Source organism: Cyanistes caeruleus, chromosome 6, assembly GCF_971803275.1.
Source record: "Cyanistes caeruleus chromosome 6, bCyaCae1.hap1.1, whole genome shotgun sequence".
Lineage (NCBI taxonomy): Eukaryota > Metazoa > Chordata > Aves > Passeriformes > Paridae > Cyanistes > Cyanistes caeruleus.
Genome location: NC_141706.1, coordinates 21091624 through 21110619, shown reverse-complemented (window position 1 = coordinate 21110619; position 18996 = coordinate 21091624). Strand labels below are relative to the sequence as shown.

Genomic DNA, 18996 nt, shown 5'->3' with positions numbered 1-18996 from the left:
GCACTGCCATTAGGCAAACCCAACATTTACATTCTCCTACAATGATTCAATGTTTGTAGCTCTGTTTGTGCTCAAAGAACTGCATAAACATGAAGGCAATATTCTGTCTAGGTAGTCAGCCAGCGAGGTAATTTAAGCCAAGGTCACGTGCAGTAAAGTGAGAGAGGCAGTAGGAGAGCACCTGTCCCTGCTCCCAAACCCCAACAGAGACCACAGCCAGAAGTGTCACTTCTCCCACTGCCAGGAATATCTGCAGCACAGAGTTCTCAAAGCATGGAGGTGCTCACAGAACACAACTCTTGGCAAGGCAGGAATGAAAGGAGATGGGAAAGTGATGGCTAGGAGTGGATGTGAGGGATAGCACAATTAAAGTTTTTCCAAATATCATCAGTTAAAACTTTATGAACAATTTTCTATATGAAAATCAATTATTAAAATATTCAACAGCAACTCAGGATAACAGGGAAGTGGCAGCTAGATATCAAGCATGTTTGTATTCAACTCTTTGGGGTATAAATGAGATACAGTGACACGTTGGGAGAACTAATAAAAAAGGCCAATGATTAAACCAAAAAAATTTAAAAATCAAAATTCACTGAAGATATTTAAAATCTGTGAGCAAAAGAAGACAGATCTATCTAAATATAAATCCTTCTCAAGGCCTTTCCATTTAATTGCTCAGTACTAGTAAGGACTAATAAGGAAATAATGGTTTGACCTTATAGTCTTGCCTTACTCAGCTGAATGGGATTCAGCTTTGGCTCACTCAGTTCATTTTACTATAATCTTTTCATGCTCCTAAATATTTACTGATGTTTATCAGCACAGAACTTCACATGTTTATACACATGAAATAGTTTGAAACAGTTATGTTCATTAACAGTGGAAACCTAAGATGCAAGTCTTCCTTGAAGGTAAATTTTGTATACATGAAACATATGTGGGTAAAGGCAAAAAAAAAAAATAATAAAGGTATTAAAAGAATGATCTGGGCAGAAATGAAACTATATCTCAAAGAAAAGATCTTTTGCAAGGAAAAGCAACACTCAATTTGCAAAGTATTATTATGGTTATTATGACCATTATTCACACATCAGGCTGCTAATGGGAAGCAAGTCAGTGTATCTGAAACAATATAAGTGTTTTCCAACCACATCTGTAAACCAATCTAAAAGGGAAGTTGCCCAAACTTACACACCAATACAACAATATGACAGCACTCATACAAGCAAATTTTGGCAACGAGAGGTGGCAAACACTGCCTGTGAATGTCAGTACCAGCTCAGCACTGATAAGCTTAACAACCAAAAATTTTTTGAGCAATCTTGGCACTGACATAAGTACTTGAAATTATAATGTTTGGCAGGTTCCGTGTCCCATTCCCAGTGTTCCACATCAGTTTCACACGCTGTGCTGAGCTAATGACTACGGTAACACTGTCTTGGAAGGCAGTGTAGCAGTGGATCACTTTTTTCTAACAAAAGGAATCAGTGACAGCTGTCTACACAAAATTCTGTTCCGGTTTAATTGATATCACGACTAAAAGAAGAATAGTAAATCTACAGAATCTGGTTTTCTGTGATTTCCATTCTGCATCCTCAGTTCCCCCTGTCCTGCAATTCCTTCAATTTATTAAACACTCCCACTGAAATATTTCCTGGTACCTCCTAAGCGCTGCTACATGCTATTTTCCCACACACTTCAGTATCCCCATCATCCTGCACAACTCCAGCTCATCTTTGCTCAGTCTGCCAATGGTGTGCAAGACACAGCTGCCTACTGTCAAATTAATTGATTAATTACTACCAATCAACAGATTCAAAAACTATCGAGGGAGAAGGGCCAATGGATACATGTACATCTGACCCACTTTCCTTGTTGCTTTAGGAAAACAGGCTGAGGAACTGCCCTTCTCTCTAACTGCAATTTTTTTCCATCCCCAAAATAGAAAAACGACAGTTGTTACTACTCAATTGCATCAGGAAGTGTCTCCTTGACAGCAGAAACACAGGAGTACTACAGAGCTATTGCATAACACTGAAGTTTTGCTCATGTGAACAGAATGATCCATAGATATTGTATCACACAAGAGGAAACAAGCACTGAGCACAAGTATTGGAGAGATAGCAAAATAACCTTGAAAAATCACAAGAATTAATGTTAACAATGTAACAGTAAAACATTGTTTCAAAAAAATTCCACTGCAGACATCAATTAATGCAGTTCTCACTCACCCAACAATCTCTTTGGGTGATATAATCATCACACATTCTTCTTTCCATACATGGAGTGCTTCAGAGACTATTAAAGGACAGTGGGAATTTGTCTGAGAGACTGCAGCAACACACAGATTCAAAGGCACAGGACAGCTTCTACACTTTATTTGCACATGAAGTAACTTCTGAGGTTTAATCAAGACACATAACCCCCATAATATCAAATTTCATTGAAAATTTTCAATTTTATTAACTTGAAAATTAAAACCTCTGCTCCTTGAAGGTGCGGACAGCAAAGTAAATACAGGAAAGCCATAAAGTAGGCAGTAAGCTAGCTGACACAAAAACAGGGAGTTTCTTTGCTTCAGGGTAAAATTATGTTTCCTGAGCTTCCCTGAACCTGCTAACTCTGTCAGTCATAATTAGATGACAGTGTAAATATTCTGGAAATTCTGTAGGCATTCTCCAAAAAGAAATCTTACCCATTTCTGAATGTTTTTAAATGTAATTTCTCATCCAACTTGGCTCTCACAAATTTAAGACAACCCACAAAAGACAAACATAACATTATTAATACGGCTCCAAACTGGCTATTTATCATTCTGCCCAGCCACTCTGGTACCTTTGAAAAGAATTCCAACCATCTGCTCAGCCAAGATAAATTCTCCTTTTCCATTAACATTTCACAAGAACCAAACCAATGCAGTGATTCCAGCTAATGCCAGACACAGCATACACAGAGACAGAAAAACAAGAGATTTATCAAGACTCACACATAACGATCAAGAGGCTTTTAGATGAGCAGGGATTTTTAAGACTGGAGTATCCCACACCAAGGAAGAACTTGTCAATCCTAATCACTTGAGTCCTGAAAGTTTCACTTCCACTTTTCCTGAATTGAAACTAAATATAACAATTGCAGTTTCAGTAAAAAAAAACCACCCTAACAAAACAGTGGCTAAAGAGTTTCTCAAACTGTGCCTGAATTGAGCCTTTCTTGGGTTTTTTTCCCCACAAGATACTGAAAAGACTTCTGAAAAACTCAATCCCTTGACAACCAGGAATGTTTCACTTTTAGTGGGAGTTTATTACACACGATGAATAAAGAGCAAAGTAACTTTCAGTAACAAAGAAAAAAGGGGAAAAAATTTTTGTATTTACAGATCCTTAACTGGAATGACAGAAATTTCCAACCTTTTACATACCATAATGGTATTTCATACTTGCATGACTGGTATTCCAAGTTTCCACTTGCTACAGAAGTGCCAGAAATTACAGTACTACCCTAGCCCTCCTTCCATATGGAAGCGAAAAGTACAACCAATCATTAAAACACGACCACAAAAAACGTCCGTAAAAGTCCAAAAGTTCAGGCGTGAGTTCAGGGGAGAACTCTGATGGCTTGGGAAAGACAGCACGGGAGACACAGAGAGAGGTGAAAAGCACGGACGGCGCGCCGAGCAGCGCACGGACCGAGCGCAGCCAGCGAGCTGGGGGACAGCTGTTCCCAAACGTGCCTGACGAGCAGCTCCGAATTTTCTCCACAGGTCGCTGAATGCCAACATTACCCTTACACCCGCGGCGAGGTACGAGCTTCATGCCGCGGGACCCAGCTGCGGCAGCGGGGCGTCCCGGGCGCGCCCCACGTCAGCGGAGCGCAGGGGACGCGCAGGGGAGGCGACCCCGCCGCCACCGCCGTGACAGCGGCGGGGCCGCGACCCCGGCCCCCGCCGAGCCGTGACAACCCCGGCCGCCCCTCGGGCCGGCCGCGCCGGGGGCCCGCGGAGCCGCTCGCCCACCTACCGTGCTCGGCGCTGGCGGCTGCTGCCATCCCGGTGCTGCTGCTGCTGCCTCCGCCTGCCCTCGCTCCCGAGCTGATGCAACAGCGCGTCCGGAAGCCTCGCCCCGCCCGCCCTACGCTACTTCCGACGGGCCGCGTCACCCGGGCAACGGGCAGCGCCTCACGGCCCGGCCCCACACGGCCCTGCCCCGCCCGGCCCCACACGGCCCTGACCCTCACAGCCCCACCCCTCACGGCCCTGCCCCACACGGCCCCACACGGCCCCACCCCTCACGGCCCAGCCCCACACTGCCCTGCCCCGCTCGGCACGGCCCCACACGGCACTGCCCGGCCCGGCCCCACACGGCCCTGACCCGCCCGGCCCCACACGGCCCTGCCCCTCACGGCCCCACCCCTCACGGCCCAGCCCCACACTGCCCTGCCCCGCTCGGCACGGCCCCACACGGCACTGCCCGGCTGTGAAATGACCGGCGAAAGCATCGCGGCCACCCCGAGACCCAACAGCGCCGTGCCAGCTCCGGCTCCGACTGCCGCCGCCCGCCTTTCCTTAAATAGCTCCGAGGACAGAGGCGCCGCCGCCAGGACAAAATCCCAGAGCCAGGTTCCGTCTCAGCCAGGCTTTTATTGCTGTGCTTCAAACATAACTGTGCTAAGCAGTCCGATACAGAACAAAAGCTTTTCGGAAATAAAAGCATCACAGTACTCTCAAAAACAGCAGCGGACTTTTGGTCCCTGCCACCCAGGTTGGGACAGCCCAGCACGGCCACACACTAAGGGATGCCAGAGCTCTTGGTTCCCTAGTAGGCATCCAGCACCTGAGTTTCATATTTTACAACTCAAAGGTAGGAAAGTCATGTAAACATGAAAACAACAGAGACATTTCACACCTTCCAGGTCTCTGCATGAGATAAGGAGGGCATCAACTCCATTTCTACTAGCAGTTCCTGACACCCTCATGTCAGGGTCTAAAGAAGTCTAAAGACACACATGTACCCAGGAACATTTTTGCAGTTCCTCCTAGACATTAATCTTCAGCTTCTAGTTGTTCGATTTGTTGTAATAAGCCTCATTATTGATGCATCCAGTGCCTCAATGCATCCAGTAAATTAGTAATACACATTACTTTCCTGAGAAGCATCTTACAGGATTTTCATCTCTATTATTAGGAAATTTAGAAATAATTTTATCAATATCATTTTCCTGTAGCTGTGTTTTCTTAAGCTGCTTCCACTGTTGTGGTGGTACTTCCTTTATAAAGACATCAAAGGTCTTGCTCAGTTCTGCAAGAGGAAACACACAGCACACATCATCCATCACTGGAATTTAAAACAGAGGGTTTGGGTTTTTTTTTCCATAGCTCCCATACATACTTTCCCCTTAATTTTCAGCCAATACCTGCACCTACCAAATAGCAGCAGGTTTTGGCACCTAAGAAGCATCAGGACAAACAGGTTTTCTGCTAAGTGATCTTGAAAGTAGCTAAAGTGCACATCTCAGAAGTGGTCTCCTAAGGCAGGACACCACCCAGTAAAGGTGGTTTTGAGGAAGGCTTCACTGACTGGCATGTTCCCTTGGCAGGGCTACTGAAGAGGAAACTTTAACCACTTCACTAGGCTGCTATCATAGGTTTGCCACATCAAGACCACCACAAGCAAAACCCATTGCTTGGACATCCAGCACAATTTGCTGGGTACAGGTGGATGTATGGAGGTTTGATGTACTCTTCCAGGTGAGGGGACATTTGACAGAGAGATCTCTCACTCTGACTTACACCTCACTGAGTAAAAGAGAGTACACTGCTGCAATGCAGACTCATTTTAAAACATGTTTCAGAAATCTGTCCCATTCTTATTCTTAAAATCATGTCTGCACTATACTCCCATGCAGAAAAGTCATGCTCCAAAGTAGAAGAGTTAACCACAGGGATTACAAATGCAGCAATAATCCTGTTTCAGCAAATTTTACAGTAAACTGGAAGCCTTATAGCTCTAACCAATAATCATTAGCCTCTTTATACTACTCCTTAAGTAGACTAAAGTCAAGAGGAAAAAAACCAAATTCTGAGTACTGGCAATTTATTACTTACCACTTTGAGAGAGATCTTTAACAATTATCTCATTTAATTCTTGTACCTGTAATACAAAGTTGAACAATTACTCCAACAAATCAGGGTGCTTCACTCACTATTATTTTTCTACCTGCTTGACAGCTTGCTTTTACAGCACACACAGCAAAAAGGGGAAGGGGAGCAGATTTCAGAGCAGAAAAGTACTGGGGTACAGAAAATTGCAGGTGACACAAAGGTGCTACTTGGCTCCAAGGCAACATTCTCTGCTATAGCAAAAGAGTAGCTTCTGCTGGGGAGATGAATGAGGCAGAGTAAATTAAATGGAGAATTGAAGTTTTTTTTCCCCCCAAGCTATCACTTCCCATACTTCCTATTACATCTTTAAGGCAAAGTTTCCTCTATTGTTTTGCCTGAAAGCTCTAGGACTAGTTAAGAGCTCAGCTAAAGGGACACCTATATTAGAGAAAATGCAATGATAATTTCACACATGTACACTTATCTTACAATTTGCTGGAGTTCCACTTGGAACATTAGATACGACATTCTGCTGAAAAGCAGAATTCTGGACAGGTTTTCCTGACAGTGAGGACTTAGCAATCCTCCTCAACCACACTGCCATATGGCACTTCCAGTTCCTACACAGGATAGCACCCGGCTCAGAAACCACACTACTTTCTGCTATTTTCTTCTGTGGGAAGAAAAGGAGATACTTGAAGTCACCAAGTATCAGGGAAACAAAAGGACAGCTGAAAATTTGGCAAAGTTACAGCCTTTACAGAATTACACTTCAAATGGTTTCAGAGCCTGACTCTTCACCTCCCTGGCTGTTCTGAATGCACTGGAATAGATGCAGGGTAAGGCTCACAAGTTACCTCCACAACCACCACAGGAAACTTTTCCTGATGTTCTTACTAATGTGGATTGTTGCTTTTTCCTCTCTAGGTACAGGAGGTAGGCACCCCTCTTAGAACAGGAGGGAATTAAATTGCCTTGCTGCACCTGAGCTGCTTTAACAGCACCAGGGACTTCAAGCCTATTGCTGTGTCAAGACTGATGCTCAGAACTGATGCCCAGTAGCCTGTCAGCTCTGTGGAAGTGCACTACCTTGGGCTGGCTGTGGCTGGATTAGCTTTCCTAGCAGATTCACAAACTATAATCAGTTGAAAGAAGCCAGTGAGCACCCGTGTCCATTGCATAGCTTTTGTGAGGGGAAGCCAGTAAGGAAGGCTCCCTTCCTTTCTTGCATTGTCAATTCATTAAACAAGCATAGCCAGGGAGCACAGCACCAGCTGCTCAGCATGAACAATACAAGCACAAAGCAGAGAAGCACGTCCAGCATGACAGGTAGTGCTAAAGCTGGCAAGCTTTAGGAATAGCTTGTTAGATGTAGAAAATGAGGATAAGGAGTAACTGTTCTGCCCAAGACTAGTGTTTATTAAGGTGCAGTGTCATTGTGCGTATAAGCCAGAGTTCTTTCTGCTTGCACAGGGTCAGTGACCCACAGGTGAGACCACAATGTGGCCAACATGCATAGGCAGGGATGTGAGGGGGAACCACCCCACATATCACACATGCAGTTGTACATCATTCTCAGTGAAAACACTTTATATTTAAGAGTATAAACACATTGAAGACATTAATCTTTTTATATAGGATAATTCTTAAATAGGAATCCACATGACTGAAAGAGCACAGCATGGCTGACACTTTTGTTTCAAAATCCAGCATCAGCTATTCAATTATCAGCAGTTGTTGGGGCATTGGAGCAGTATGAATTCGCTGGTTCTTTGGAAGGGAAAGTGTGTAGGTGCCAAAATACTCGGTCTCAGGACTGCATCAGTATAACTCTGCTTAGCAAACAAGCTCCTACAGCAGCATGAGCATTCCAAGTGCAGACTTTGCATCTGCCTGTGACACCTCTTACATGAGAGACAAGTGGCACCATGCACCAATTTGTAACTGCATCATTCTACAACCATTTTATTCAAATTAAAGAGATATATTTGCCTATTCCTATGCTACAGCATTTTGACCATTTTTTTTTTTCATGTTTCTTCATCAGCTTCTACAAGTGGATGAAGTGCTGCAAATCTGGCCAGGGCGTGAGAGGAGAGTCAACCCAACAAAAAACGTGGGGTGTTTCACATATTTGAGCCACTTATGGACCTTAAGAAAGAAAAAGAACAGAGTTTAGGGTGAGCCTTTGAACAGCTCTTTCAATTCTGTTTCTTCAGTCTTCATAAATAATTTGAGCATTTAATTACTCAAAATATCTAATTAATTACATTAGAAAAGAATGCACACACTGGGTGGGCAATGCATTGGTGAGGGACAAGAGAAGCTCCAGGGAGAAAGAAGTACTGCATACACACTGTGAGAACAGCCTAGGTATTTTCCGTAGCTCCTCATCAAGACTAACATTTGTTGTGTGAAACTAAGACTTGAGTTCATTTTTGCCTTGTGGTGCTGGTAGGGATGTAGCTTCTAACTAGAGAAGCTAAAGCCAGCTTGTATTTACTTTTTCCAGTTTTGTATTTCTATCTTGCAGAATGCTAGACTAGCAATAGGTTTTTTCAGACTCAAACAGTAGGGTTCTGAAATAGTGTTTGACTACAGGATACTAGGGTGTATCAAGTTTCAAGTTGAAACGTATGACAGTAGCCATTCTCTGCTGGATAAGCCTTTTGTAGGGATGTACTTTGGGACTGGTATGCTCTCAGCCCAGAACTCCTCCTCTTTTGGGACTGCTTACAACCAAGAATTCAGACTGTCAGGTCCTGGTCTGGAGCTTGTGTCATGAGCCTAAAGGCAGGTAGACTCAATCACTACTGGATTAGGAGTGGTTAAATCTTGTGAACAAATTTGAAGTCAACAATGCAATGAGAGCTCGAATACCACCATACAGGTAAACAGTAGCTGCCATCACTTGTGGAATACACATCTGAAGCAGCAAAGAGGAAATTAAATGGATCAAAGTATCACTTGGAGACAGTCTGAAGCAAAAACTTGCAGCTACTCCAAGTTTTTTCCCCCACTTCCAAAGCATCCTTGTCACAGGCTCTGAAATGTTTCCAAGTATTGACAAGGCCAACTGCAGCAGACACATGCAGTTACTGAATGCATCAGGCACTTGTGAATTAATATCTGATCTTGTATGAATCACGACTTATTGCATCACAGGAACACATCCTACCAGATATCTACAATGAGACAAACATTGAGGGCTATGGATCAAGGTACAATGAGGCTGTGAACAATTAGACTGAGATGAAACGCTTGATTCATCACATACTTACCAGACCTCCCTCTGCATCTTCACCAGTTGAGGCAGCTGAAAACCAAAATCAGTGTTTAAGAAACTTACAAGAATTGCAGCAACTTAAAGATGGCTGAATTCACACAAGACTTATATGCAATAGAAAATTTTGTAACACAGCCAAATCTTTTAAAAGCCATTTAGTTTCTTTGACCTGTCATACATTTCACCCTTATCTTCCACCAACAGCACAACACTGTGCCTTAATACAGAGAAGAGTCCTGCCTAGTAAAATGCAGACCACAAGATGTTGTTTGGCTTTTAAGCCAGTCTTGCAACCTCCTCTATGCCAGCTTTTGTTTCTCAGCATAGGCTATTGAAATACAGAAGAACAGGCAGAAATCTTTACTGCAGTACAATCAGTAAGACATGATTTGAACAAACTTAGCATTTAAAATTCAGAATAATTTTCAATATTATTTTAAACAAACAAGTAGCAAAAATACTTTCATACACAATGCTGGAAATAGAAGTTTCCAAGGAAAACAGCTCAGTTTCCGCTAAAAAATAAATTCATACAGGACTTATCAGCCTAATATTCACTTAAGAGGTTCAAGTGACTAAAGGGTACCAATCTGTAGAAAAAAAAATCTCCACAGCCAAACACAGTGAAAGTAATTAGTGATCTAATTAGTTGCTACTTTTCGCCCCATGCATCTGAATCCACACAGGTTTTTCCTCTTTGCCAATACAAGGCAAGCAGATTGGAGAAGTCCTTTATAAGGACCTTACGACAATCTTGCTTTGAAGCAGAGGCATCTGTCAGCAAGATAAGAAAGTTCATAGTTAAGGATTATGAATCATGCATTTTATTTACCAAATTAAATTCTTCATTTCACAGGACTTGCTAACTTCAATCACACGCTAAATGAACTAAAGCTTAAACAGGTCCCCTGAAAGGCAACACAAGAACCAGGGATAGCCCCTAGTGCATACTTTGCCTAACCCTGGAAAGCAAATTTCATGGATAATAAGCAAGTAGTTACCTTTATTACACTTCAGCTTTATAATAACAGCAATTAGCAGAACCAAACCAAACAGAAACACCAGAATAACCCAAACAAGAGCTCCCTGCCCTGAAAAGTAAGAAAAAAAAAAATTAGTACTGAAACACTCCCCCAAAAAGTGATTCCTTGCTGTCCTAGAGAAAAAAAACATAAGCCCAGAACTAATACAACAACCCAGATAGCTTGTCCTGGAAAAGGCACTGGGACTCTCAGCTGCCCTGAACATGTGAGTACTTGTTTGCACTGTGCATCATGTACACACGCTCCCAAAGGCAACGGGGACTTGCAGAGAGATGCAATACAGCTACAGGGTTTTCTGGAGAGACACTTAAGGGGAAACAAGTATGCAAAAGATGATAGCAAGCTTTGGGTGCTGTAACATGGACAGTGTGTGTTCCTGGCAGAAGAAGCTACTCCAGGCACAGTAAACATATTTGCACTATCTATAACTTTCAAGTGTGTCACCCTTGCAGCTTGAAGAACCAGGCAATACAGGTAGCTTTTCACCAAGTGAAACACAAGGTGGTCTATCCTTTCAATCCCTTTGAGAACTTGTCTCTACCAAGTAACTCCCAGACCAAAATGCAGCTGCTGTTAAATATGATGCAGTAGTTGAAACCACTGTTTTACAGACAGCTCTAGTGTTATTAGCTTGAAGCCACAGACCCAAAAACCAAGCTGAGTGGGATTTGTATACTACACCTTGATTGGGCAAGCTTGGGTCTGTAGCATCAGTGGAATTCAGCACAACCTCTTTCCCGTCCGGGTGCCTGAAATGGGTGATAACACAAAGCTGTACCAACACTTCCAGAGCAATACATAGCTCTGTCCAGGCCTGATTATTTTTCAAACAGAGCTTAAAACCATGAATGGAACATGCGTAAACATGCATCAACTTTGATAGAAGTGCACTTTTAAACAATCCAAGATAAGACTACAAGATTAAATAAAAGCAAAGCAGATGAAATTAATGTGTGTTAGCTTCTAAGTGGAGGGGGAAAAGTAAAAAACCACCAAGTGCAGGCATTATTTGTGTAGTTAGTTTAGTTCTACATCCTGAGATTTTGAGCTGGGTGCCAGAAAGTTCATTCAAGTGTGTTTCTGGGGAAATACCAACCTGAATACATGAAAAATGCAAGTTTACAGCCATAAGCAACAAGCACAATGACACGCAAATCAACATCTTTCTAGGTCTCAGCATCACAGGTTTTGACATTCAAAATGTAAATGCATGAATAATGCCATTGGCTTCAGGGCAATTAATTACAGCCTGATGACATGTGTTAGCTATTGGCACAGATTGGGCCCGAGCTCTAACATTTCCCAGAAGGAAAATAGTACTTATTCTAAAACTTACATTTCACTGTTTCTCTGACATCTTTCACAGCCCTCATCAGCACAGAAATACCCTTGTTTGCACTGGCATTCAGCATTCTGTGTCTGAGTACAGGATCTCAGTGTTATCTGATCTAAAAAGAAAATATAACTTAGCGAGTGCAAAAATTATACACAGGCCATAAAGGCAATTTACTTTTAAGTTCAATATGCTCAATGAAGACCAGGTTTTTCCATATCAAAAAAGGGAAAATGGTTAATGTTTCATAAGGTTTGGTACCCTCTTTGCACTGTCTGCAAGGCAAGCATTCCTCCAAGCTGTTCGCATGAGGAGTAAACTCTTTTCCTTCTTTGCAAGGGTCACATTTTCCTCTCAAATGTGAAGCATTGCAGTGATCAGCAACAAAAGTACCTGTGGAAGAAGAGAACTGGCAGCAGCAATCTCAGGGGATCTTTTGACAAAATGCTAAGCCAGGATATCACAACACAAATTTCTGGGGAGTTCAACCCTTCCTTGCATGCCACACAAATTGAGCAGCACAGGAGAGTCAGGAGGCACATTTCCAAGGATGAGACAATTGCAGCAGGTCAGGGAGCCATGTAGACACACCACTGCTAAGGAATGGGGCAAGCTCAGGGAGAATTACTTTCAATAAACTTTTTTTCTCCCATCTAAAAGCACCAATAAGTTTCTGATACTAAGAAGAGGTTTTGTCTTGGTACAAAACTTGTTAAATCTGCACGCATTGTGCAAGGAGGGGAGAGCAAAACCATACTGAAGTTTTGCCTATGGACACAGAAATATCAGATTTCCCCCTAATGCCATCCTTTATATTAACTAAATTACCTCAAACACAAGCAGAGGCTTCCTGGCTTGATGCCAAAGCACCTCACCCAGTCATTTGCTGTTGCATTAAGGGGCTCTCACTTGAAAATAGAGCCTGCCTTTAGTGCACTAAGAAGTCATCACAGCTTCAACCAGGCTTAGACTTTCACTAGATGCAATCTAAGAAACAAGAGCTATCAGCTGTAACTGCTCAAAGTCTTACCTGCTTCACAAAATACACAGCAGAGACCTTGATGGGAGTACTCTGTCTCCCCACAGTTCGCTTGGGCTCCAGGCATCGTCAGTAGCATAACCTATAGCAAACAGGCAGCTAGAGTGATTCATCCTCCCAGGACATGATAACTATCTTGGGGATTAACTTGTAAAGACTTGGAAACACATTCAGAAGTTTATGGGAAGCCACAGAGGAAACCCAACCTAATTTCTGCTAAGTGCTGCTCACTTAGTTGTCAGCAGTAATTGCCAACACAAAGCTGGGGTTAAGGCAGCACCATGCAGCGGCTAATGGGTTTCAGGCAACTATTGCTAAACATTCCTGCTTCCATATAAACTTCAATTTTCTCTCCACTAGCTCACTGCACTTGAACTTCAGACTCCAAGGTTTCTGCGTTGTGCATTTCTCCCTTCCCCCATCTTTTTAATTCATCGGAATCAGTGCTAATCTTGCTCATGCAAACTCGAGGAAACTCCCTCTCATCCAACACGTCTCCCACCTCCAATCTGAGCCTAGTGAAAAGCTGAGTCATTAACAATGCGGGGGAGCACTGGGTATGTTTTTTTTTCTTTTCTTTTTTCTCTTTTCAGGAGGAAGAACCGTGCAGGCCGTGCACTCCTCGGCAGAGCTCCCGTGCCAGCGACAGGTGCCTCTAAAGAGTGCAAGCTCGGTGCTGGTACACCTGAGTCACACCCCTCACGAGACATACGAAAGAAGCCTCTAGAACAAAAGCAGGAGGAGGGGAAGAGGGGGCCGCCGAGCTCCCCGTCACTGATTGCCACCAGTGGGTAACTTCTAAGCTAAAACCAAGAGGATCCTGCCTTTTCAACTCTTTCCGCGATAGACTCAATGTCTTCCTTGTAACTGTGGAGAGCCGAGAAAACTTCTAATTTCACAGTTAAATAGCACAAAGACCATTAAAGAACTCACTTCTTGCTTGTAATTTTTTTTTTTTTTTTTTCCGGAGGAGAAAAGGAAGGGCGACAGTGAGTGCATTAGGGAGGGATGCGGAGGCCCGCTCCCTGCTGCCATTCCCTGAGGGCTCGGGGTTCACGACAGCGCAGGAAATTCCCCGAGACACCAAACACGAACAAAAAGTTCGGCAAAGTTACTAAAATCTCTTGAAGAAGAAAAGGATAGAAAAACCCACAAGGCTCCTTCATGCTAGAGCTAGAGGAAGACTTTTTTCCCCTGAAAATAGAGGATTTGGGCTCTGTCTGGGCGGCGGGCAGGAGGAGGACGAGCCCCGGCCAGGGTCCCACCCGGCACTCACCGGCAGCAGCAGCAGCAGTCCCAGCGCTCGCCCGGCTCCCATGACGGCGCCCATCGCTTTGGCTGCCCCCGCTGAGCCACGCTTTTATCCCCGCGGGTGGGGCTGTGCGCACCGGAGGCGGCGCCCTCCCCGCCCTCCCGTCCCACTGTGGGATGCACAAAACCCGCCTCAGAAAATAGCCTCATTTGTTTCCCCTAAACCTCGGGCGCTGAAGGGCTGCTCACCCTGTTCACAAAAAGCAGGGTGAAAGGCTGTAAGGAGAACTTTTCCAACACTGAGCAAACGAAGTGCGTATAACCGGATGTTCTAAAGCCTTAAAAGGGTTCCCACGTTTCTCCTCAGCAGTTGTTCCTCCTAGAGAAACAACGTTTCTGGCCATGATTTTCCTCAAGAATACTTTTCATTTCCCATGTGCGTGTATCTGGAATGTAGGAACGTTCACCTCCAGAAATTGGATTAAAATTAATGGCACAAGGATTCATAGGCTGCTCCTTTTTGGATTATTGTTTAACCTCTGTGGCAGCAGCCCTAAATGTTGGAAGGTCTTCCTCTGCTGACTCTTAACTAGTTTGTGAATGTTGCTACTTTCTCTCACTGAACTGCTGCTCTTATGTAACTGTTTATTTTATCAGCTGCAAGTCCTAGTGAAAATTCCTGTGGCTCTGTAGCTTGGTAAAACTGAAATAATCCAAACAATTTCCAGCACTCACACTGAGAACAACTGAAGCCTTCCTGCTCAGCCCTGCTCCTCTTTGGTTCAGGGGAGCTTGGGTTGTTTGAATTTTCTTCTGTTGTTGTTTGGTACCCATTTCCCAAAGCCAGGATACAGATGTACCCAAGGCATGTAAAATAGCCCTACAGAAATGGAGAGGCTCCTCTCAGTAACTCAAATACATGTCCCAAAGCAGGATGAGTGTGATGAGGAAGGCTGTGCTGGCAGGCCAGAGATGTGCTGATTTGCTGAAGTATTCAAAGGAGATATGTTTCCACAGTGGATATGTTCATACAGTTATACATCATAACACTTGGATGTATCCCAACCAGGAGCACTTTGAAGCCACATATTTCTGGCAGGCAGAAGCAACTCCCCCTCACCGAGTTTTACACTGTGTAGCACAGGTCAGACTTCCTCAGAAAGAGTAAGTCTGGATGTAAGAAAGAGTAAGGACTAGGATGACGTCCTTCAAAAAGGCACCTAATCTGGATCAGTAATGTTGATATTCTTCAAGGATGTTTCCTCAAGGGTGAAGAATATTTTGGTTTTCTGGAGACTTTTGCCAATAACAAAGCCACTCCCACCCATTACTATTTGTGATAAGTTTTCTGAAAGTCAGCTTCCAGATGCTGGCTCTTACCCTGCCTGTTCATATCAGAGAGCTGAAGTTCTCTCTGTGGAACAATCTGCTCACTATCCTCAAGTCTTTGATATAAAGGTTTCCTAAGTTCAAGACAAATTTGTACATTTCCACGTTCAACAGTGAAAATTAAAGGAACCATTTCTCTTTCTGTGGAAGTTGCTACAATTAGAAGACAATTTCAGACAATTTCTGACAATTTCAGCCAGAGGGGTATAAAACTGCTATTGCTGTTCTAACCTATGACCTAGGTCTGACATCCTTGGAGGCAATTTCCTGTTGATTTTCCTCTAAAAAGTGATTCACTTGTAAAATACAAGTATCAAATGCAAAGTATATCAAACACAAACCCCAAAATAATTTGTCAGATAGACTGCCACTGAAAGTTGTGTGTAGTTTTATTTCAACATATCAAGCACAAACAGGTTTCCCCTAACTGGGGAATATGACAAGGAATGTACTTAAAAATTTGGAAACATTTACATTGAAAGATAGCCCAGAATGGCACCACCACTAAGTATTTTAAGGCTGTATATATAGCAGAACTTACCACTTGGAACTACTTCAGGCCAGAAAAGAAAGGCTTAGTATTGTCTGCAGTCTACAGAAAATATTGCAAATCTTTAAAAAATGGTGTAAAATAGGAAGACTATTAACAGGGTTGAACAATGCAGTGTCAAAACTCTCCCTTTCCTGACCTTTGACTATAAATGTGCCTAAGACTGAAAACATGTACACCTACATCGCTCCCATCCTTCTCACCTATGCTGGGGCAGTGGATCTCTCTCTACAATGCTAGTGTGTGGTATTATAAAACAGCCATATAGCAAATAATAACAATAATAGTAAGTGACCATGTTTTACAAACAGGCGTGCGTGTCTAGCATCACACTCGATGGGCTAGACCCAGGACACCAGTCAGCTCCGTAACCAGGCGAGGAGCTTTCACTGAATACTTCCCATTTCCTAAAGAAGAATGGCTCTAGGAAATTGTGTATATTTACAGTTTCTGAGGAATGGAAAATAAAACACATCCTGAGGTCCCATTCTGCGTGGGCTGACTAAACAGATCATGACTTAATATCCTGGGGCTGGATTTTTTGGACCAAGTGTTCTCCCTCCTGTAATTAAAGGCAGCCGGACAGGCACCGTGGACATCAGTTCTTTGCAGCTCCTCAGCTGCTCTCCCTCACTCCTGGAGCTATAACCCAAGCCACCGTGGCTTTTCCAAAATGTTGAGGTGATTACCATTTTGGGGTTACCAATACTGCTGGGTAATTATTAATTGCATCAGAAAATGACAAAACATAGAAAACAAATTGCACAATTAAAGCTACATTTGGCTTCAGCATTAAGGCCCATACAGGTTAAGAGGTCCTTGAAGATGTACATGAAAAAGGCAAAAATTACGTAATCTGCAGGAACAAAGTTTTGCAGGTTCCTAGGTCCCTTTTTAACCTCGTTTTTCCACTTCCTTCCACCTCTGCCATGTTGGTTCTAAAGTGCTTTGGTGCCTCGCTGGGCTCCTTGCGTGAGTGGCCCCCTCCTGCAGCCAGTGATCATTATTGCTGCCAAACGTAGTGATTTTATTTGAAGACGTAATTAATGAAGAGTTGACACGTAAGAAAGATGCAAAGGAGAAACCAACAGCGAGAGTCCAGGAGGAAGCTTTCAGAAGAGGCCTTCCTGTGGAAGGACTTTTTGTTCAGAGCACTGAGGTTTCTGCAAAAGAAAGCAATATGATTATTTGTGTGTTGGAGAGAGGTGTGCCCTCACACATGTGTGCCCAGAATTTCCACACCAGGAGGGACCCCTGTAATTCGTTGACACCCTCAGGGGCAGAGCAGTATGCCTCCACAGATTTTACCTCCCTCTTTTTAACAGGAAGATCAGTGTTTCTGGCTGCAGCTGGTTGGCATGGGAAGGGAACAAACCACAAGGAATCTCTTCATCCAGCACCCACTCATAACCCTGTGAGTTTAACCTACTCCCTAACCTTCCCAAATGCAAGGCCTGTCCTGGACACCCCCAGGAGCTGCAGGGATGCTAAATCACCAGTGACTCTGGCATCCAGAGATGGTAGGCCTCATGTGATCCCACCTCACTGAAGCCTTGGGAGGGCTGGATAACACTTCTCACCCAGAGAGGAATCAGCAGGGCTCCCTGGATCAGAACTAGCAGCTCATACCTCCCCACAGAAGTCTGAAGGGCAAAGCCCTCTGTCAGCAGCAGGTGTGGTTACTGCTTCCCTCAGATGGCAACCAGCCATTTGTACAAAAACAGGAGTTTAGTGATTTTCATCATGGAGCCCAGTTTTTCGGGCCACATCCCTGCATCTCCATAGCAAACAGGAAATTCCCAACATGATCAACAAGAAGAGACACCTCACACATTCTTGCCTGGCAGAGATTTATTTTAGCCAGGGCGTGGATCAGCCCTTTTCGGGACCTTGAGTTGTGGAACATGCTGAGGTGATGCTTTTTGCCTACAAAGGCAGCGTTAAGAGGAAGAGATTTCCTCCTCACTCTTTCAAGCAGAGTGTGGGTTTGTATTTCTGGTGTGTTAACTGGTTACTTTATCTACAACAACTTGTACTGCACTCCTGCAGCTCACAGAGACATTCCAAAGACCACAGTAAGGAATTAAATGCACAAGTTATCTTTAGCCTGTTAAAATCATTGATTCATGTCAGAAAATGGTTACCTGTGTATGTCCTGTTGGGCTTTCTGTAGGGATAAGACAGCTGAGTGAATTTCCTTCAGGTGATTCATTTCTTTTCCACACTGAGTGCACAGGCTTTCAAACCCTGTGGCAAAGTATTGAAGGACAATTATGTTTTGCATCACCATTCTGGTGATGAAACACAGCAAGTGGGTAGCCGTGATCTAATTGTCACTACTAGGGGGGACACTCTCAGAAGGAAACATGGGGAGAAGGAAACAGGAAACAGAATCTTTCACCCAAAAGACCCAGGCCACTGTAACTGGCCTGTCTGTGACTCTGGCTCAGGGTGTTTCTTGGTCAGCTCTAAGGAAATAATGCTCCTCAGCTGAGGGGAGGAGAAAGAAGCACTCACACCTGCCCTTTCTCACACACATTCAAGGTCATCTCTAACAAAGGCAGAGAAAAGAGAGAGAAACACAGCCCGTTTCCTATTTGTTGATTGGAATGACAGTGTTTTTTTCCAATTTTTCCAGGAGTTGGGAAGTCCTTGTTGTAAAGCAGAAAGAGAAATAGCACATACAGAGAACAGAAAAGCAGAACATTCTCTGTGCTGCCTGTGGGCTGTTAGCCCACAGTATTAAGTGGGCCAGGAAATGTCCCAGGGCTGGCTCAAGAATTAAAGTACCAAGGGAATAACATTAAAGCCTAACCCAGTGACACCCAAATACTTGCCATCATCATCTGAGAGCTCCTGCACTGACTCTGGAGTTGAACAGCTGCTCTCTGTGTTCTGGCTGTGGTTGGACGGCTGATCACTGGTTTTGCGGCGCCGGCAGTCTTTGGCAGACCTCTGGTTAAAACAGAGATTAGAAATGACAGTCTCTATCACACTGAAGACGT

The 18996-nt window shown here is 43.8% G+C and overlaps 2 protein-coding genes and 1 long non-coding RNA gene across 29 annotated transcripts in view; 1 reads left to right on the top strand and 2 right to left on the bottom strand.

Annotated features, from left to right (window-relative positions):
• The window catches only part of CARS1 (cysteinyl-tRNA synthetase 1), a 42083-nt gene extending 27926 nt beyond the window's left edge, over positions 1 to 14157 (bottom strand). Inside the window, exons 1-8 of one of the 4 annotated variants that reach the window (XM_086892598.1) lie at positions 14078 to 14157; positions 12793 to 12883; positions 12024 to 12155; positions 11766 to 11877; positions 11111 to 11178; positions 10388 to 10477; positions 9382 to 9416; positions 6104 to 6149 (exon numbers count right to left, since the gene is read on the bottom strand). In XM_086892598.1, coding sequence (XP_086748724.1) covers positions 6104 to 6149; positions 9382 to 9416; positions 10388 to 10477; positions 11111 to 11178; positions 11766 to 11877; positions 12024 to 12155; positions 12793 to 12883; positions 14078 to 14131 — 628 coding nt within the window. In that variant the 5' untranslated portion in view covers positions 14132 to 14157. Of the gene's footprint in view, positions 1 to 4019; positions 4216 to 6103; positions 6150 to 9381; positions 9417 to 10387; positions 10478 to 11110; positions 11179 to 11765; positions 11878 to 12023; positions 12156 to 12792; positions 12884 to 14077 lie in introns of those variants that run through there. The other 3 variants (XM_086892600.1, XM_086892601.1, XM_086892602.1) reach the window with 3 other exon arrangements.
• Positions 4528 to 18986, top strand: LOC111930790 (uncharacterized). Its single transcript, XR_002865305.2, has 3 exons — positions 4528 to 4618; positions 8148 to 8280; positions 13395 to 18986. It is a non-coding gene; the product is annotated as an uncharacterized LOC111930790 (long non-coding RNA).
• OSBPL5 (oxysterol binding protein like 5) overlaps positions 15813 to 18996 on the bottom strand; it is a 179827-nt gene continuing 176643 nt past the window's right edge. For all 24 annotated transcript variants that reach the window (XM_086892605.1, XM_023929030.2, XM_086892610.1 and 21 more), the window contains 3 exons: positions 18829 to 18946; positions 18136 to 18238; positions 15813 to 17154 (listed from right to left, as the gene is read on the bottom strand). In XM_086892605.1, coding sequence (XP_086748731.1) covers positions 17019 to 17154; positions 18136 to 18238; positions 18829 to 18946 — 357 coding nt within the window. In that variant the 3' untranslated portion in view covers positions 15813 to 17018. The remainder of the gene's footprint in view (positions 17155 to 18135; positions 18239 to 18828; positions 18947 to 18996) is intronic.